The following is a 19,283-nucleotide window of genomic DNA, read 5'->3' as shown; positions in this document are numbered from 1 at the left end:
TTCTGTTTTGAGTATTTGGTCCAAAGAAAATTAAGTCATTTTCTCCCCCAGATTCCTCAGGATAATGTGAGTAGGTTAGGTTTTTATTCATAATTTTTTCTTTGTGGTACTGTCTGTTATAATGTTGAACAGTTATCAGTTGGGAATTCTCTTCATTTATGCTAGTAACAGTGTTTTTCTTTCAGTTATATTATCTGGGACACAGATGCTGTGTTTCAGGTTCCTAGTGTAGTAAGGATTTCTCAAACCAAATCAGTCATCTTCAAGACTTATTTTTTGGTGTCTACCTGTATTTAAGATAAATATTTCTGACGATTTCCCCCTATTTTAGCTTATTTCATCAGCTTTTCTATATACACATTTCGACTTATGGTTTTAATAAAAAGGGCCCTCCTTATTTTCTAACTTGAATCAAATCTACCACCTAGGTTCCTTTACTTTCCCCTAGTTTTTCAGTTATTCGTAGAGTCCTTCTTGACTTTTTGACAGCTATCTTCTTATCTATCGTCAGCCTTTCTCCTTAGTGGCTGTTGACTTTCCTTTTATTGATGACCTTTCGTTTTTGACTGTATTATCCAAGTAAAATACTAATCATTTCACTTTTTGATAAAATCTCATTTTACTTGGGTATTACCTTTTGTGTTTCTTTACTGAGTTGAATTCAGTTTGTCTCAGGAACTTGGAATGAGTCTGTTCCTGGTATGTTTACATTATTATTAATTGGAGAATCCCCACCTATATCCTACATTTATATCTGAGGACAGGCCATAATCCTATCCTTTACTACTTTAAAATAAGTAGTTAATTAAGGACCACTGTGTGATTTTGAATTGTACTTATGCCCTGTGAATATTTTTGGAGGAAATGTTTGGATTTTTCAGCTATATCTTTTTTGGATTGGGAAATTTTCCTTCCTTTTGAGCAGTGAACAATAGTTACTCAGAACAGCAGTATCTCCAGCTTATGCGTATATCCAGGCAGATATGGATCAACATTTGTTAGTACATTCCCTTATTAGTGATCAAGATAACAAGCAGCAAAGCACCTACTTTCTTGAGGAAACAAGACACTAGAGGAGCCTGTCAGAGTACAGCTTTATCTTTTGACATAGAAATCTACATGACTCTTTGCTAAGGAGCTGAACAGAAAGAAGGCCAAAAATTTTCCTGGCATCCCAGCTCCTGGGTATATCTGACCTTATTGCTCTAACTCAGGATATAACCCTCATTATGGAGAACCTGTGGCAAAGATGCAGCGTTGGAAGATTCCCAATGAGAACTTACTGGCCTTTCAGGTGATGAGGAAGAGCCTAACATTTCAGGTACCTACCTTGTAATACTTTGTATTCTTTTCTTTTTATTCATTTTTGCATTTAGGAACTGAAGTTGATATTGATGAGGGGACAAATGAGCTGACTTTTCAAGTTGGCATCTCAATCCTTAGAGACCAGTTGCCTGGTTTGTTTTATCACTGAGTACCTACCCAACCTTGAATTGACACTTATTTAATTTGGTGGTATGATAAGCAGTTGTTGATTTTTCAGCACATAAAGCCAGCCTTGCTATGTTCCAACGCAGTCCAAAAATGTCTAAACTTGACATTAATCATAGTATTACCAACAAAATATATATTCAATATAAATTTAATTCAGTACCTACAGTACATCTTATGTTTCTTTCTGATGTACGTACATAGAATTTGATTTTGACCAATATTGGAATGGACATACCTTGTCCTGTCTAGAAATATCTTCCACATCTACCATCTTTGGTCACCTACCTCCATGGTGAAACTTGAAAAACAGTTATATGTTTTTGGCAGTGTTAACAGGACTAGATTTCTAGATTTAATCAAACTTGTCTGGTTTCCCAGATTTCGTTACTTTTCAGCATTTGCCAACTAAGGTAAAAATGCATTAAAGTACTTTGTTCTTGAACAGCTTGCTCATTGTGTTTCCAGTTTTACACTAATCACTTCACTTGCTAGTTTTAAGTTTAGAGAAGTATCTCTTTGTTTGATTTTCATCATCAAATAATATTTATGAAGCCCCCTTGTCGTCTTAGAGCTGTGCTAGGAGCTTAGAATTGGTATTTGTCAAGCCTTGGAGATCTGTGACTAAGAGGCACAGTTTGATTTTCTTTAAATACAGAATGTTGTAAGTATTGTTCACCAATGTCCAGATTTGTGAGGATTGGAACAAACCTTTTAAAAGAAGAAAAAGAGACCCTTCTGAAATTAAAAATTTTTTTTCCCCAGTCACTTACTAAGCACCAAGAGTAGACTGTTGGCTTCTGTTGCTTTCAAGAAATGATAAAGGGTTCAGAAATGAAGTGAGCTAAGACATGTCTTTCTTAATTGTTTCAATTTTGGGGAGCCACTGTATAATACAGCTAAATAACAACCTCCAAGAATCTGTGTTTTCCTTCTTCCCTGTCCCCTCCCCCATTCTAACTCCCACTGCCTATTCAGAAGCTCCACATTACCACCAAAAAAAGGAACTTTGAAGAAAGAGACTATATCAGGGGTGGGGGAACCTCCAGCCTCGGGGTCACATGTAGTTCTCCTACATCCTCAAGTGTGGACTGAATCCAAACTTCCCAGAACAAATGACCTTGATAAAAGAATTTGCTATGTAAAACTTGAACTCAGTCAAAAGGCCTTACCCAAGGACCTAGAAGGCCACAAGTTTCCCATTCTAGACTATACCTTCTTACCCTGAGGTGAGGCACGGTGATTTTTAGGATATCCTGATGATCAAAGATACAGTTGAAGCCTTGATTTAGGCTAGTGTGAAGATGCCTAAAGTATTTATAGGAATTTAGGAAATGATTCCCAGGTAGTCGAGGAACTGAAGATGAAGCTCAAGAGTGAGTGGCACTAATGCCACCTGAAATGTAGTAGCTACAAGACCTAAGGAAGTTTCTTGAGGATGGGGACCATATTTTAAACCAGCACAGTACTGGGTAAATAATAGGTATTCAACAAATCTTTGTTGGTTGATTGACTGGTTGTAAGGAAAGTCTTAAATGAAATTTTCTTTAAGCTGGTCTTCCCCAGGTCATTCATTTCTGTCTTTTATAATTAGCTGTACGTCACTAATTATGATGGCATGAACCAAGAGGTTACCTCAAGATTTTATTGTTTATTTGCTTATGTATATGGGCTGGCCTTGCATATGTGTATCTGTCCCATAAATAATTTTTTTTCCGTAAACACATAAAATTCTAGCTTCATTAACTTCTAGGTTTTAATTTTAGCTATGATGGATGAAGTGGGAATACCTCTAATCTCAGATTGTTGTCTATAAGCATTGTGGTATTTAGTTCTTCAGCAAAAATCTTACCTGATGAAAACTGCTATAAATCCTCAGAGAAAGAACTGATGGTGTCTGAATACAGATTGAAACACACTTTTTCTACTTTCTTTATTTTCCTTGAGGTTTTCTTTTTTTGTCTGTGTTTTCTTTCACAACATGACAAATATGGAAATATATTTGCATGACTGTACATATTTAACCTATATCAAATTGTTTGTCTTCTCAATGAGGGGGATGAAGAGGGAGGAAGGGAAATAATTTGAAACTCAAGTTTTAAAAACGAATGTTAAAAATTGTTTTTACATGTAATTAGGGGAAAATAAAATACTGAACAAAAAAATCTTATCTGATAATAAAAACATTCCAGGTATATTTGTTTCAGCTTTTTAAAATGTCCCCTTTTTGTTATAATAGTATATCCAGGACTGAACAGAACACGATTTTGGTTCTTGAATTGATCTGCTAGTATCGCTATGTTTTTGTAAGAAGAAGTAACATCAGTTTCCTGAATCTGAGACAGATAGGTGGCACAATGAACAGAATGCTGGACTTGGGGAGTCTGGAAGATCTGATTTTAATCCAGTCTCAGATACTTACTAGCTCTGGGAGTCTCAGTAAGTCACTTAACCCCTGTCTGCTTCATTTTCTTGAACTTTTAAAATAGAGGTAATAGTACCTACCTCACAGGGTTGTTGTGAGGATCAAAGAGTTAATATTTGTGAATTGTGTAGCACAGTGCCTGGAACATAGTAAGCACATAATAAATGCTTCTTTCCCTTCCTCTCTCTCCTATCTTCTTGTGTTCCCCACCCTCCCTCCCAAAAAAGTTTCTCTTAGGTACTTTGAATTGAAGGAAACATTCAGCCTCCTGTCCTACATGAATCATGCCCCACTTTGCCTACTAACAGTACAACCCCTGGTTTGAGTTAAATCATAGTTCATGATCTACTAACTTCTCAGAGAAAAACACTGGGAATATAATTGTTTTTATCTCTTATTTCTCATCAAGTTGTTGTTTAAGGAATTCTTGAGGGAATAGCTACAGTTAAGAGATTATACCTGACAGTTTCAGTGTCTCACAATTTGTTTTCCATAGTACTGGTTTGTAGTTTGTTTTTTGAGTTTAGGGTGAATTTTATTATAGGAGGTTTTATTCTGTTTATTAAACTTAAATCAGTGAAATTTTTCAGAGTGCTGCTATTTTGTAAGCTATTATTAAGTAGATTTAATAGAGTATACGATGACTTATGATGTATTCACCTTGATTTCCCAGCTGATTTTTTAATTACAGAAAAAAAATCAGAATTTTTTTTCCCTGGAAAATGAATGTTTCTGAAAAACTTTTCTCTTAAATAAGAGACAGATTATATGTTATGGGGCATTTAGGTAGAAGAGCAGACAGATGACATTTAGACTTGATGTCTTGAAAATTTTCTTAACAATTAGAATTGTTCAAAAGTGGGGTGAGCTGCATCAGCACATCATGGGTTCTCCCACATTAGAGTTCTTACTTCAAGAAGAGACTAACCACTTGTTGAGTTTGTTCTGGTGGAGCTTTTCTGGTTTGGGTTAGATTAGATCACTGCTGTGATTTAAGCATAGCAGTACTCAAATCTCTTTTGTTTGAGGGAATCTTTCTTTGCCTTCTTAGTCTTTTCTGTATATGTAACAGTCTCTGAGTATACTTTTTAAAGAGAGATTCATTTAAAGAATACTATTGGCATAATGTAGAGGTAGCATGGCATAGTGATGAGTGCATAGGACAAGACAAAAAGACCCGTGTATAGATTCCTCTCTGATACTGACTATTCATCCCTGAAAAAGCCACTTAATCTCTGCCTGCCTCAGAACTAAGACATAGTCTATGTTGATGAAAATCATAAGTTCTAGTAATATATATTAAGTTAATTGTAAATTGCTTCCAGAATATAAAGGTTGAAAACATGCAGAAGGTGAAAATGTTCATGGGTACAGGATCCCCTTGCATGAGCTAAGAACTTGGTAATTCCTGGTATAGAACTTGAGTCAAGTATGTTAAATTTGAACCTGCTTCTCCCACATCACATTATTCCATCTCCACTTTAATTTTAAATTTTACCTACATGGGGTTAGCATGAACCATTGGAGGAGCTAACATCTTTGAGATTACGACTGGTCATCTTATAAATGAAGCTATTTCATTTGTTTATCCATTTTAGTAATTCTAAGAAGCTAAGCCATCATAGTTCTATGCATTCTATTTCCCAGAAACATCTTTCCCTCTGTTTACTTAAGGCAGTTAGTTGCCAGTAAAGATTGCTACTGACAGTAACTGTTATTCTGCTAGTAAAATCCGGTGTTATTATTCTTCTCTACCTGCTATATTTATGGCTGTTCCCAAGTAATGCTTTTAAAATGAAGGGAAATAGCAACAACTAAAGGGTGTTAACCATTCTAAATCATTCTTCTGCAAGACATTGCATTGCCATTGTCTTTTATATTTAAGTAAATATAAACTCCCTTATGATCTTTCTTTTCTGGTCTCTAGGCTCCCAGCCAGCCCTAGACAAGCCCTCCCAACGGCCCTCAGAGAGCACAAACTGCAGCCCTACCCGAAAGAGGTCTTCATCAGAGAGCACTTCTTCAACAGGCAAGTAATACTTATTTTCTCAGACTTTTATGGTGACTTCTTATCTCAGTGGTATTGACATCATTTATTCATTTCTGTCAATGCCTAACTTGAGTGAATGACAGATGCAAGAGTATGGAAATATATGTAGAAACCAAAGAGCAATCCTTTCCTTCCATCCTTGATTAAGTATAATTAGGAATACTGTGACTTTAAAAGGGTTTAGAGATTTGGATTGAGTCCAGAGAAAAACATCCAAAGTAAATAGATTAGAAAGTAGGCAAGCAGCAAAAATGGAGGTTTAAAAATATATAGCCTGTGATCAAAAAGAAAAAACTTCTGCAGAGAGACTTAATATTTACATTTAAGCATAACGCAGTTTTTCAGTAAAGGATAGTATAATACTATTTACTCCTACTGGCGATTAAGTAGGAAAATTAGTTTCAAATGACAGCAAGAGAGATTTAGAAAAATGAAGAGCTCAGTACTACAGATTTATTAAATAGTATATAAAGCTACTGCATGAAGTGTTAGAGTTCTATGAAAAACTCACATTGTTACTAAAAATTAGGATTCTTTTTTGATTTAGTAAGTTATTGACAAGAAGTGACTAGTTGTAATGTGTTTTGGTTTTTTTAAAGTAATTTTGATTTCATTGTGATAACAGTCCCGTAACTACTGTAATCTCCCAAAATCTGTATTCAGGATATAAGTATATAGGAATCTTGCAAATGCAGGAATCTTTACATGAACATTCATAAAAATCATCCAGACTGTGAATAGCTACAACCCTTGAAAAGACGTGTCTTAGATTATATAAAGTGTAACAAGATTATTTGGATAGTATAATTATGTAGCTACTTCCTATCTTGATGGCTTGTCCAGTCAGGCATTTTGCCACAGCATGTCTGTTTTCCTTTTTTATTTTGGATTATGTCTCTTTTAGAGCCTGTCACTGTTGTGGACTTGGCTCTCTTGATTTGACTTTTTTCTTTTCTACTTTTCTGTGCTCCTCTCAGAGTTTGTTCCTATTTCAGTCCCATATGGGTTCATGAATGTCTGCTCTTCTCATTCTCACATGTCCATCTCTGCTTTGTAATCAGTTACCTAACTTCTGCATTGGTGCTATTTGCTTTTGCTAAATAGTATCTAATATATGCATCGGATCATCAGTTTATGTTCCTATTACATCTGAAACTTCACCAGTACAATATGTCGGAGGTATAGACAAGCTCAGCTGCTGAGTCTTATGTGTCCCATAGTACTTTGCTTTTTCAGTACTTTGGGATTTTTAGCCTCAGCAAAACTAAACGAATCCTTTGGTGGATACCTGGAAGAGTTATTCTTCACAGTATTCCACAACACAGATGAGGTGTTGTTAAAAGAGAGATCTATTAGAATAAAACATTGTCACTGCAGTGCATCAAAAAAGTAAAAATCCACAAAGCTCTTTATCACAAGACCTTGTAAGTAGTGACTGGAGGTAACATTAGCCAAAATTCCAAATTTCAGCTATCTCATCCTCTATTAATATTTTTTAACACTTGAAATGCTGGTTGAACATTCTTACTTTCATCTGTCTGATTCTGGGTGTTGATGTATTTTGGTTGTAATTTGATAATCTGTAAGAAGCATTGACTTGATGATAAAGCTATGTGTTTTTCAGTACATAGAAAAGCAGTCAAACTTCTTGAATTGGCAACATAGTTGTATATCATCATGCGAGTGACCAGCAAAACTATTTGTCAGAAATGGAATTGAATCATTGATTTATCTGCTTTTTACTTGGTGTCTGTGCCTCAATCTGTAATCTCAGTTGATATGCTGTACTAAATATTCCCATTTCTAATCTCAGCAGAGGTGCTTTACCAAATAAGACTGCCTATTGAATATTGGAAGGGAAAAGAATGTAATTCTCATCCTTGCAAAGACATTCTTTCTCCACTGTGATTATTACTGCCAGTTATTTAATGTAGTTTCACATTGATTATTATAGAAGCCTAATTGGTGTAGTGGATAAAGTGCTAGACTTGGAGTCAGAAAGACATGAGTTAATATCATCTCTCAGAAACTTATTAACTGTGTGACCCCGAGCTGATTCCTTTGTCTACCTCAGTTTCCTCATTTATAAAAATGGAAATAATAGTAACACATACTTCATAGGGTTGTTGCAAGGATTCAATGGGAATATGCTTAAAGCTTTGCAAACCGTTTAAAACTGTTATATAAATATTAGCTGTTATTATTATACCATGGCTTTCAAGAAAGCCCTCCCTTGAAGGAGCTCATTTTAAAATACATTCATATATCTCATTTATACTTAGAACCTCCCTTTGTGGTGGATAGCAAGGATCATAACTCCCATTTTACAGATAAGAAATTGAGACATCAAGAAAATGTATTGCAGTGAATATAGTACAATTGAAAACCCATTCTTTTCTTTGATAATCAGGACCTCTCTTCAACAAGTTACCCTGCTTACTTAACATTCTCATGTTCATTTAAAAATCTAGAGAAAATAATTTTCATTATCTGTTACTAGGGAGCTTGGAAATCTTATAAAGACAACAAAATGAATTTGGGAAAACAGCTCAGATAGATCCAATTGGGGAGCACTTAGCAGTTTGCCTACTGTTGCCTTTGTGGATGGACTATGTTATCAAAATACTCTGTCATAAAAAACTGCTTTATTACTACAGGCTCTTGGTATGCAAGACAATGGCTGCAGTTATCAGTGCAGTTTCAAAAGTAGGGCACAAGTTCAAGGGCAGTCTATCAGACATCTTGTCCAAAAAAAAAAAAATGTGTTACAGAGCTAAATTATTATGTGGTAGTACAGCTGTTTACATATCTCAGTTTACTAAACAGATGGCAAATCCCAAAGATGTTCCATTTCCTTTGACTATACCTTAAGGACTGGGATATGGTTCATGATCAGTTATTTGTCCTTGAAATTACATTGGACATCAAAAAAGATCCTGCTGATTTTCCCTATTGTTAAACAGTAAACGAGTCTAGCAAGCCAAACAAGATACCTCTTATTTGTTAAGATATTAATTCTTTTCAAAGGCATTTAGGTTTTTGTCAAGCCTCTAGGATTTGGTAATAGGAAGAGAGAAGAAATGGAAATTCTGAATTCTTCATTAAAAAGTTGATTGTTGTCAGAAGTCACTTGCTTGCATTTGTAGATTTTAGGAATATCTCTTCGTATATGCTCATTTTTTATCTCTAAAAGATGTAATTTGACCCAAGAGAGTCTAAAGTTGGTGCCCAAATTCATGTCAACTTGTCTTTGTCAGAAGTCTACATCTCCACAGTGGGATTTCATGGAATCTCTACTCACATAGTTGGCAAATGTAGTTACTCTAATTTAGCATAAGGTCCTCATGTTAGCTAATTAAAAAGCAATGACTAAGTTCCCACTGGCCTCTGGAGCACTGAACCCCAGGTCTTATGATAAGGAATTGCAAATAGAATTCACAGTCTGTACTATTGAAGAAATTACAGTTGAGTCGAAATGATGTGTTCAGTGGATAAAAATGTCAGTTGGTGAAAGTAGTGTAATATAAATTGAATACTTAAATACTAAATAGAATATAGGAATAATTTGTCAGAACCTGTTTCCCAGAAGATGTGCACTTTGAGTTTTGGAAGAAATGATGGGCATCCTAAGTGGAGGACAACTAGATAATTGAGCAGCTAGATGGATAGCATGTTGGGCTCGGAGTCAGAAAGACCTGAGTTTAAATGCTCCTTCACACACCTATTGACTGTGTGACGTTAAGCAAGTCACTTAACCTCTCTTAGCCTCAATTTCCTTATCTGTAAAATGGGAATTATAATTGTACCTGCCTCATAGGGTTGTGAAGATCAAATGAGATAAATTATAAAGCTCCATGCAAATCTTAAAGTACTATATAAATGCTAGCTTTTTTAATTGATTAGATTAGTTTGGAGAGGTCTGGGGAACACTTGATGGAAGGCCTCAGACAGAGTTTAACTTTCATGTGTTAGACTCCTTTTATATCTTGAGCAGAAGATGATGTGATTTTTTTAAAATGTTATTTAAGGATGTTTATTTTGGCATGTTTGTTTGGGATTTGACTTAAATAGGAAGAGACTAAAGATGTGGAGACTAACGAGATTATTAATATGGATGAGAAATTATTAAAGTTCAGATTTGGGTTGGTAGCTATGGACATGGAGAAGGGATAATGCATGAGAGATTACAGAGGAAGGATAAACAGGATCTATACCTGATTGCATGTGGAGGGCAATAGAAAAGGAAGTTAAAAATAACTCCAAGGTTACATGCATTTCTAGAAAAGTAGGAAATAATGGTGTAGACATACAGAGTGGTAGAAATGGATAATAATTCTGGGGAAAGAACTGGGGAAAATTAAGTTCCTTTTTAACATGCTGTTACAGATCTTGAGAAGAAAGAGGAGCTCTGTGCTAGACATGAAGATTTGGGAAATACCAATTTCTGTGTTTTTACTTATTCTTTTCATTTTCTCAGAGAAAGCAAGATAATAGTTCAAGAAATAAATTTAACCGTGTCTCTGGAGAACAGAGAATGTTAACAGCCAGTGAAAGAATAACCAAATAGTTGAAAAAGTAGGTGAAGAACAAGAGCACAGAGCTTTGGCATGGTGGTTGTACAAAGAGATAGAGTTGGACCTGAAGTAATTAGTTTGAAAAATAGTTGAATGATCCCTGAAAAGAAAAGATCACTAGGTAATTTAGTCATTGAACTAACTAGGCCTTCCAGAGGTCACTAAAGTTTTCTTCCTTATTCAAATATGTACTACCTCTAAACAAGGCTAGAAAGATAGTTATTTTTCCTAATCTTAATCATCCAGGAAAAGAAATTTCATAATTTCTCTTGTCCTCCAGTTATCCTTTCTTCATTACTAATTTTACTTCACCTCTGACAAATTCTGATGGACAGAATTCTGGGTTGTCATTTAAGAATCTTCAGCTCTTCATTTTCATTTTTTTACTTTTATTTCATGTGTGATAGTGGTAGAGTCATTTAGCCTCTGCACCTGAGTATCTGGATCAGTAAACTAGAATATACTTCTTTCTTACTCTACTGAATAAAAATTGGATTTGTTTTCATAATTCACATATCACTGTGATATCACTCCTCAGACATCAGTACTAGAGAAATTCAGACTAGTAATTTTGTTTATATTGTTACCTCTGAACATTTATCTGATTCAGGGAAAGTTGACAGTTTGTGATAGGTAAATACATGGGATCAATTTTTTTGATTTCATTATTAAGGAATAATATAACTGTGTTATCTCTTTTTCCCACCATACCATTTTAAAATAATTGGCTGTTTTTGTTTTTGCCTGTGTGTTATTCCTTATCTCTTTCAGTGATTGGAATCCCTACCCGAGGTACACGATTAGGAACACCTGTGGATGACTCTGTGGATAGTCTGCTACAGCGAATGGCACAACATGAAAGCCAAGGGACCTTAGAGAAAAATATTGATGCTGTCATTGCCACAGTCTCCATCCCACCTTCCTCAAGCCCAGGCCATACCCACAGCAGGGAACGAAGTCTGGGGAAATCAGACAGCCTTCTAGTCCCCACATCACCTAGTGACTCCTGCAGTAACGCTACCATCTCACTCCTCTCTGAGAGGTTGCCAAGCAGCTGTTCCCCCCATCATCTCAAGAGGAGTGTGGTAGAAGCCATGCAACGCCAAGCCCGGAAAATGTGCAATTATGACAAAATCTTGGCCACCAAGAAAAACCTGGACCATGTCAATAAAATTTTAAAAGCCAAAAAGCTTCAAAGACAGGCAAGGACAGGTAATAATTTCGTGAAGCGCAGACCAGGCCGACCTCGGAAATATCCCCTCCAGGCTGTAGTATCAATGCAGGCATTCCAGGCTGCCCAGTTTGCCAGGCCAGAATTAGATGAAGGGGAAGAAGGTGGAGCACTGCATCTTGGTCCTGATACAGTTACAGATGTCATTGAAGCTGTTGTTCAGAGTGTGAACCTGAACCCAGAGCTTAGGAAAGGATGGAAAAGGAAAAGTTGGCTTCTGGAAGAAGAGGCAAGAAAAAGACAGAAGATACTTCCAGAGGAAGAACAGGAAAATAATAAAAGGTAATCTGTTTGTTTTGAAGGGGAGAAACTTCTATTTTACTTTATCTGCACAGTGCAGTTATCCAGGTAATTTCTTGACCTTCAGCTTTACTTTGAGTTGTGTAAGTTATTCTTCTATATTGTATATTTCATTTGGTATTTGTTACTTTTTATAGAATCATAAAATTTTAAGACTAAAGAGACTTTAAAGAACATTTAGTCCAACTATCCCTTATGGAAGGTCAGAGAAAGAAAATGTATTTGAAGTCATATAGCTAGTTGATAGTAGGCTTGGGGCTAGAATCCAAATCTTCTGACTTCTTCTCCACTACTCTTTCCACTATACCACATTGCTTTTTTTTCCTCATTGTGCTTATACCTTGTTTTAAGTAGAATCGCATTGCTTTTTAGCTTTTAAAAGCCCAGTGTGGTATATTTATTTACTTAGTAGGTTAATTAATATCCCTTGCCATGCTCTTGGGTCTCAGGATCTATAGACTATATAGTCACTAATGCCATAAAATCCACTTATTCCCTTTTTCCTTCCCCTCTCCTGCTCCCACCCCTCACTCTCCAAAATAAAAATATATTACATTATTTTGACAGATGCCCTATCTTTGAGGGGTCAACCTTGATTGTCAGTGCTTAAAGCAGAGTAGAAAAAGGGAGTCTGGAGAAAAGTGAAGCAAATTGATAATTTCTACGCTAGGGTTAAGCTGTATCCTCCTTTAGGAACTTGTAGATACTTTTCTAGTCCTAAAGTGAGTAAATCTAGATTGAATCTCAGACTTGTGTATTCTAAGTGTACTCCACAGACTCTACAATTTTATATTTTCTGGTTGGTTATAGATTTCAACTGAAGGATCATGAATAAAAAGAATTGTCCAAATTGTTTTTCAAATACACCAGCTAGTGCATCATTAGGAAGGCATACATTCAGAAAAAGGACATTTTGCTGAAGGTTATAGAAGAAAATAAGAGGTCTTTCTGTCAGCTGTAATAATTCAACTATTCTTTCACTGACTGCACCTCTATCCCTTCTCCAGAGGTTGGAGGCAAGGAAATGATTAAAGTGATTATTGCAATACTTGAGGCAAGATATGAAGAGGGACTGAACTAAAATGGTGGTGATGTGAATGAATAGATGGGAAATGTATATAAGAGATGTGGAGGGAAAATTGACAATATTTGACAATTGACTTGATGTGGAAGTTGAGTGGAAGTAAGAATGAAATATAATTTGGGGATGTTTGAACCTAGGTAATTAAGAAGATGTTAGTGCCTACAGCAAAAGTAAGCAAGTTTGGAAGAGAAGGAGTTTTATGGAGAGAAAATGAGGCTCCTTTTGGACATACTGAGTTTGAGAAGCAGATAGGAGAGTGACTTTTATTGAAGGGACTCTGTGTACTCAACCTAGTGTGAAAACAGTAGTAATATCATGATAACCACTTTCAGATATTTGAGAGGGGCCTTCCCCCAGCCTAAGTGAGTACCTGCAAAGACCTTAGCCTAAAAGTCCCAAGGTCTCCCAGTGCATCCTGGATCAGCTCGAGTCATCCTGATGAATATCTGGTCACTGGATTCAGATGGCTCTGGAGGAGAAGTGAGGCTGGTGACCTGCACAGCCCTCCCTCACCAAAAACAAAGTCAAGTGCAAGTCATGTCATCATTTCTCTGAAGGACAAACACAATATGGAAGATAGAGTGGACTTGTTTTGCTTGTACACAAAGGATAAAACTTGAAGAAGTGTGTAGACATTTCAGTGTGCTGGATCTCATCTTCATTTAAGATAAAACTTAGAATAAGAACTATCACAAAATAGGATTAGCTACATCATTAGTTAGCAAATGAGTTCCCCTTCACCAGAGGTCTTCAAGATTTGTAGAGAGAATTCTGTTTCAGCTGTAGGTGCTCTCTAAAGTCCCTCCTAACCCTTAAATTTTATGAAAGTATTCCCTGTAAGAAACAAACATAAAATCTTACACTGAGGGAGGGTAGCAGGAGCAGGCAACTGGAGGCTAGAGCTGGAAGAGACCTCAGAGCCTATCTGGTTTAACCCCTTCATTTTACAGGTAAAGAAACTGAGGCTCAAGGAGTTTTTGTGATTTGCCCAAGATCACGTAGGTAAGGTTCTTGTTGGAGATAAGCAGGAAATAAGTTGGATATATAGCTTGAGGATAAGATTATAGACAGCCTTGAAAGACAAGTGAAGGAATTTAGACTTGGTGCAGTAGACAGTAGGGAGCCATTGTAAGTTCTCTACCAGAAAAATGACATTATAAAAGCAGTATTTAAGGGAAATTAGTCTGGCAGTCATCCATGATATAAATTAGAAAGAAAGGAAAGTCTAGAATTCAGGAGGCATTAAATAATGAAGGCCTGAATTAGGTGACTAGACAGCTGTTCATCTGAAAAAGTTCCAGGGGCTTTAGTGGACTGCAGTTCCAGTAGGAGTCAGCAATGTGATGGCAACCCAAAAAGCGAATTCAATTGTAGATTGCATTGAGAGATTTTTGGTGTTGTTTTAGGACTAGGAAGTGAGAAGCTTATTGCACTCTCCCCTGGCCAGATGTCTTTTTCAGTACTGTTCATTTTGGGCATCAGTCACATTTTAAGAAGGGCATGGATAACTGGAGGACATTCAGAGGACGAGAACAGGATAGTTAGCAGCCTTAAGATCAAGCCTCACAAGAATCACTTTGAAAGAACTGGGAATATTTAGCCTAGAGAAGAAATAATCTGGCAGGGACCTGTGGTAGTTTTGTTGAAATATTTCAAAAGCTATCAAACAGTAGAGGAAACAGACACATTCTGCTTACCCCTAGAGGGCAGAACTAGAATTAGTGGGTAGAAGTTGTAAAAGTACTATGCTTGATGAAGGGAAAAACTTTTTAACAGTCGCTACTACTCGTAAGTTTAGTGTGTTGCCACTAGAGGTTCCTTCTTATGGAAAGTTTTTAGATAAATGGTGGATAATCACTTGCCAGGTATATGGTAAAGGGTAATTCTCAGGTTGGAGTCGATATAGATGATGACCAGCAAATATTTATTACTTCCTACCTACAAATAACCACATGAGGTCTTTTAGAGAACAGAAAATTTGTAATGTTACTAATGGAGATAAGAGAGTTGAGAGGTGAGGTGCAGTTTTGGGGGAAATAGGATTATTTCCATGTTTAATATGTTTAGTTTGAAACAGAAGAACAGATCAAAACAAGTCTGAAAGCCAGCCACTGGGTGTTAGTTTTTGAAATTGTCCCACAATTCTTCTTTTCCTGCATTGTCTTAAGTAAGGCCTTGAAAACAGTTTTCTTTTTACATGTTGCTGTCAGTTTTACTACTCTCCTATGGTGTTAAGTGCCTATTCTCTCTCCCAGTTTTCAGAAAACTTTCGAATTCTGCAATCATGGACTGAGTTTCCATGTCACATTGAATGACTAGTTAGATGCACTTTTGGATCATCTTCCAAGATGTCACTGAATTTGGTTTTAATTCTTAGCTGTCTTTTCCCTTATATCCATCATTTTTCTTCATACCATTATTGGGAAAATGTCAGAACTACTCCCAGAAACACCATTTATCAACTTCAAAGATTAACCTTATCTGTCCCCAAATAACATCTGCTGCCTCTTTCATGAATCATTCACTTGTTAGTCCCTTTTCATAGAGCATAAAACAAACCTTGGGGTTAGAAAGGTGACTTTTATACAAAAATATATTTCTTCTATAGCTATCTTGTTGGCAGCAGTTCCTACCTTAAATTGCTATTATTATTATTATCATAATCATTGAAATTGTTCTTTGTGATGGCATGCTGCTTTATTTTCATTTATTATTATTCACAAAAGTCCTGAGTGCTAAGTCTATGTTAACATTCTTTTATAAACTAGGAACCAAGGAAAGAAAAATTAATAATTACCCCAGTTTTTAGCCTGTAATGAAGATTAGTAGAGCTACATCTTTTTGGAACTTAGGTTTCAGCAAACAGTGAGACTATTCACCAGAAAATGGCCCTATGTAACATTTCTGTTATTGATCACTACTCCTCTTTGCTACCTGATAAACTGTTACTCCCATACCATTGATTATTTGAGAATAGCAGGGCCAGGAGGCATTACCTCCACAAAACCAGCTAGGTCAATTTCTTTAATAACAATTGTTACACCACTACTATTCTTTTCTTTCCTCATCCATATCCCCACCTCCGTAAGTGCAAGTTACCTCACAGGCCATTCAATAAATGCCACTCAGCAATAGTCCATATCTAGAAAATTCTTTTAAAAAATTTCAAACTAGTGGAAATTCCAAGATCAGCCAAAAAATATAGCCCAAGAAATGTTGACTAGGAATGATGGGTAGTAATTCAGTGTTCTTAGAAACCTATTTGTAACCAAAGAAGGATATCACCTTTTCCTCCCTCAAACTAATTAATATGTATGATCCATGAAAGTTGCATTAGTCATACTAAACTATACTCATCAAAGATGTGATGTTTAAAGGGTTGTAAAAAAATTCTCTTTTTCATTTCTTGTTTCTTCTTAGTCAGGGAAGTCTTTCCAGGAAAAAAAAAGTTTAGATTTAAGATGGTCTTGGGTGGAAAGACAGATTAGAAGTTTGCTACGAGATTAAATAAACAAAAAGGCTTAGAGTTGGAGTTATATATCAATCAAATGGACTCTTGGACCCAAACTGTTACTACAGAAAAAATGTAACAGTTGAATTTGAATGCAAATGGATGGAATTTTTAAAAAATACATATCTTACTTTAATAGAGAATAGTTTCTTATTAAGAGATTGTTTAAACTTAAATTCCCAGCTTTCCTGAGACAACTATTGAATCTCCTAGTCCTCCAGAAGCCCCACCAAAACCACCTGAACCTGAGAATACCCTGCAGCCTCTGCCTTCTCTTATTCCACGGGAAAAGAAAGCTCCTCGCCCCCCAAAGAAGAAATATCAGAAAGCAGGGCTCTATTCTGATGTATACAAAACTACAGAGTAAGTAATAGCACTTATCAATATTCTACTCACTGTCTTAATTTCCTTATGAAATCTTATTATTGCCTGGAACATGGTAAGATCTTAAATTCTTGGTGATTGATTACTTCTGTCCACACTGAGCTGCTGTCTTTTCATAGGTAGGTATTAAATATCCATTGTACTTCCATGACACTGAATAGAGGTTTAAACATATTTCCTTTCCCAAAGTTCTTAGATTACAATCTAATAACATTTATGTAGTTGGGCAATTCTTTCCATATAAAAAATGATGCTATTGTCAATTGCTGTTTGGAGTGTGAAATAAAAAGAGAAATATTTCATTGTTACTACTTTCCACACTATATAATATCAGAATTTTTAATTGATTTATGACTTCGTATGCTTTGATCAGAAAAGGCTAGTTTGGTTTGGTTTTTCTAAGCCTAGAAAATGGGAATTTACCAAGTTATTTTTGGAGCGGGAGGAGGTTCTGGTTGGGAGAGAGGAAAGAGAATCCTTTGGTGGCATGTATTTTTTTAAGTTGTCTTAACTTCTGGAATTTTCTTACTTGGTAGTAAAGAGTGGAATAGTGCAAAATAAACCTCTAACTGGGGTCAAAATGCCCTCTATTTTTATCTAAATAAAAGTATTTTATCTAAATAAAATGTATATAGTTACATCTATTTAAAGATGTAACTGCTATTGAAAAGTAACTTCTTTGACTCTGAAACTGTGTTAAAACTTAATTTTAGTAGTAATAGAATTCTTTCTACATAACAGGAGTAGTAGGAACTTTCAAGTTTTTCGTAAAGAATCCTTGTATCATTACTTTACTGTCTATGTATGTGCTTGGGGGCTCACAAACTAGTACAACCCTTTTGTGGACTGATTAGTTTCTGGGAATTTTTTGGTTGTGTTTTCTGAAATTATTTTCAGATGTTTTCTATGTTAAAGTTGTAAAGTCTAATCTAGTTGATTCGATTGCTCTCATAGAGCCAAAACACTGTCACATTTAGAGAAAGAAGGGGTTTTAATAAGCTTTCTGAAAGTCAACCTTTCTAACTGAGTAAAATGTTATTTCTGTGAGAATCTTCACCAGAAGATATTCTGCAAGGTAATTAATTAGGACCATTTTCAGGTCCAAACAAATTAGGTAATAACCCCTGAAGTTCTCTATTTAGAGAAAATGTGGATGTGTAGAGGGAAAATCTCTTTGATGTTGACAATTAATGTAGATTCTTTTCCAGATACTACATTTCCATGTGAAAGATGGAGAGGCACTAACAGGAAGAATGTGGAAAACTACCTCACTTGTTTTCTTTGTCCCTTACCAAAGGTTTGACATTGATAGTGAGTGCCAGCATGATCTACTGAAGATTGTTACTCTAGATCATCCTGCTTCTCAGAAGTTGCAGAAGGAGTGTCTTGGAAGTTCATCCTCATAATTAAGCTCATAGTTGAGTTGAATTCAGTGTCAAACTGAAACAGAAGTGGGGGCCACTAAACCATAAGGATCCCTGTCACCACATACTAGCTTAGAAAATCACTTATTAACATCTTTTTTTGTGTCTTTATTTTATTAAATGTTTCCCAATTACATTTTGGGAACCACATTACATTTGAACCACATTCTCTACCTGCACTCCATGTGTTTCACACCTGGTTGCACTGATAATCCAAGGAGAGTGAAACACCAAGGGAGATTTCAGACCAGAATTCCTACTTCTCAGAGATCTTGAAGAGCAGACTAAGTTCCTATCCATATCTTTTCCACATAGATGCCAGAATGATTTTCCTAAAGCTCAAGTATGATCAGATCACTCCCCCGCTTAATAAACTCCAATGGCTACTTATTATCTCTGAGGTCAAATACAAACTCCGCTTTGGCATTTAAAGTCATTCACACTAGCTCCAGCTACTCTTTCCATGAATTCTATGATCCTACTAAACTGTCCTTCTTGTTATACTTCATGTAATACACTTCATCTCCCATTTCCTTGCCTTTGTGCAGGCTATTCCTGTTCATGTCTTGAATGTACTTTCTTCTCATCTTTGATCTTAGAATCCCTAGTTTTTTTTCAGAATCACCACCTTCTATATGAGTCCTTTCCTAACCCAGCTGCTTTCTCCTTCAGTAGTGTCAGCCAAGTTCCCAAAAACTCATGATGGAAAATGCTTTCCACATCCAGAAAAAGACCTATGGCGTCTGAAGGCAGATCAGAGCATACTATTTTCACTTTTTTTGTTTTTTTCTTTCTTGTGGTTTTTCCCT

The 19,283-nt window shown here is 36.0% G+C and overlaps 1 protein-coding gene across 4 annotated transcripts in view; it reads left to right on the top strand.

The window, feature by feature from the left end:
* ASH1L (ASH1 like histone lysine methyltransferase) overlaps window positions 1-19,283 on the top strand; it is a 249,432-nt gene that overhangs the window by 128,438 nt on the left and 101,711 nt on the right. For all 4 annotated transcript variants that reach the window (XM_072637784.1, XM_072637785.1, XM_072637783.1 and 1 more), the window contains exons 4-6: window positions 5,844-5,945; window positions 11,312-12,053; window positions 16,850-17,029. In XM_072637784.1, coding sequence (XP_072493885.1) covers window positions 5,844-5,945; window positions 11,312-12,053; window positions 16,850-17,029 — 1,024 coding nt within the window. The remainder of the gene's footprint in view (window positions 1-5,843; window positions 5,946-11,311; window positions 12,054-16,849; window positions 17,030-19,283) is intronic.

This window comes from Notamacropus eugenii, chromosome 2 (assembly GCF_028372415.1).
Source record: "Notamacropus eugenii isolate mMacEug1 chromosome 2, mMacEug1.pri_v2, whole genome shotgun sequence".
Classification (NCBI taxonomy): Eukaryota; Metazoa; Chordata; class Mammalia; order Diprotodontia; family Macropodidae; genus Notamacropus; species Notamacropus eugenii.
Note: the sequence above shows the minus strand (reverse complement) of the source record. Positions and strands in the feature narration are given on the sequence as shown.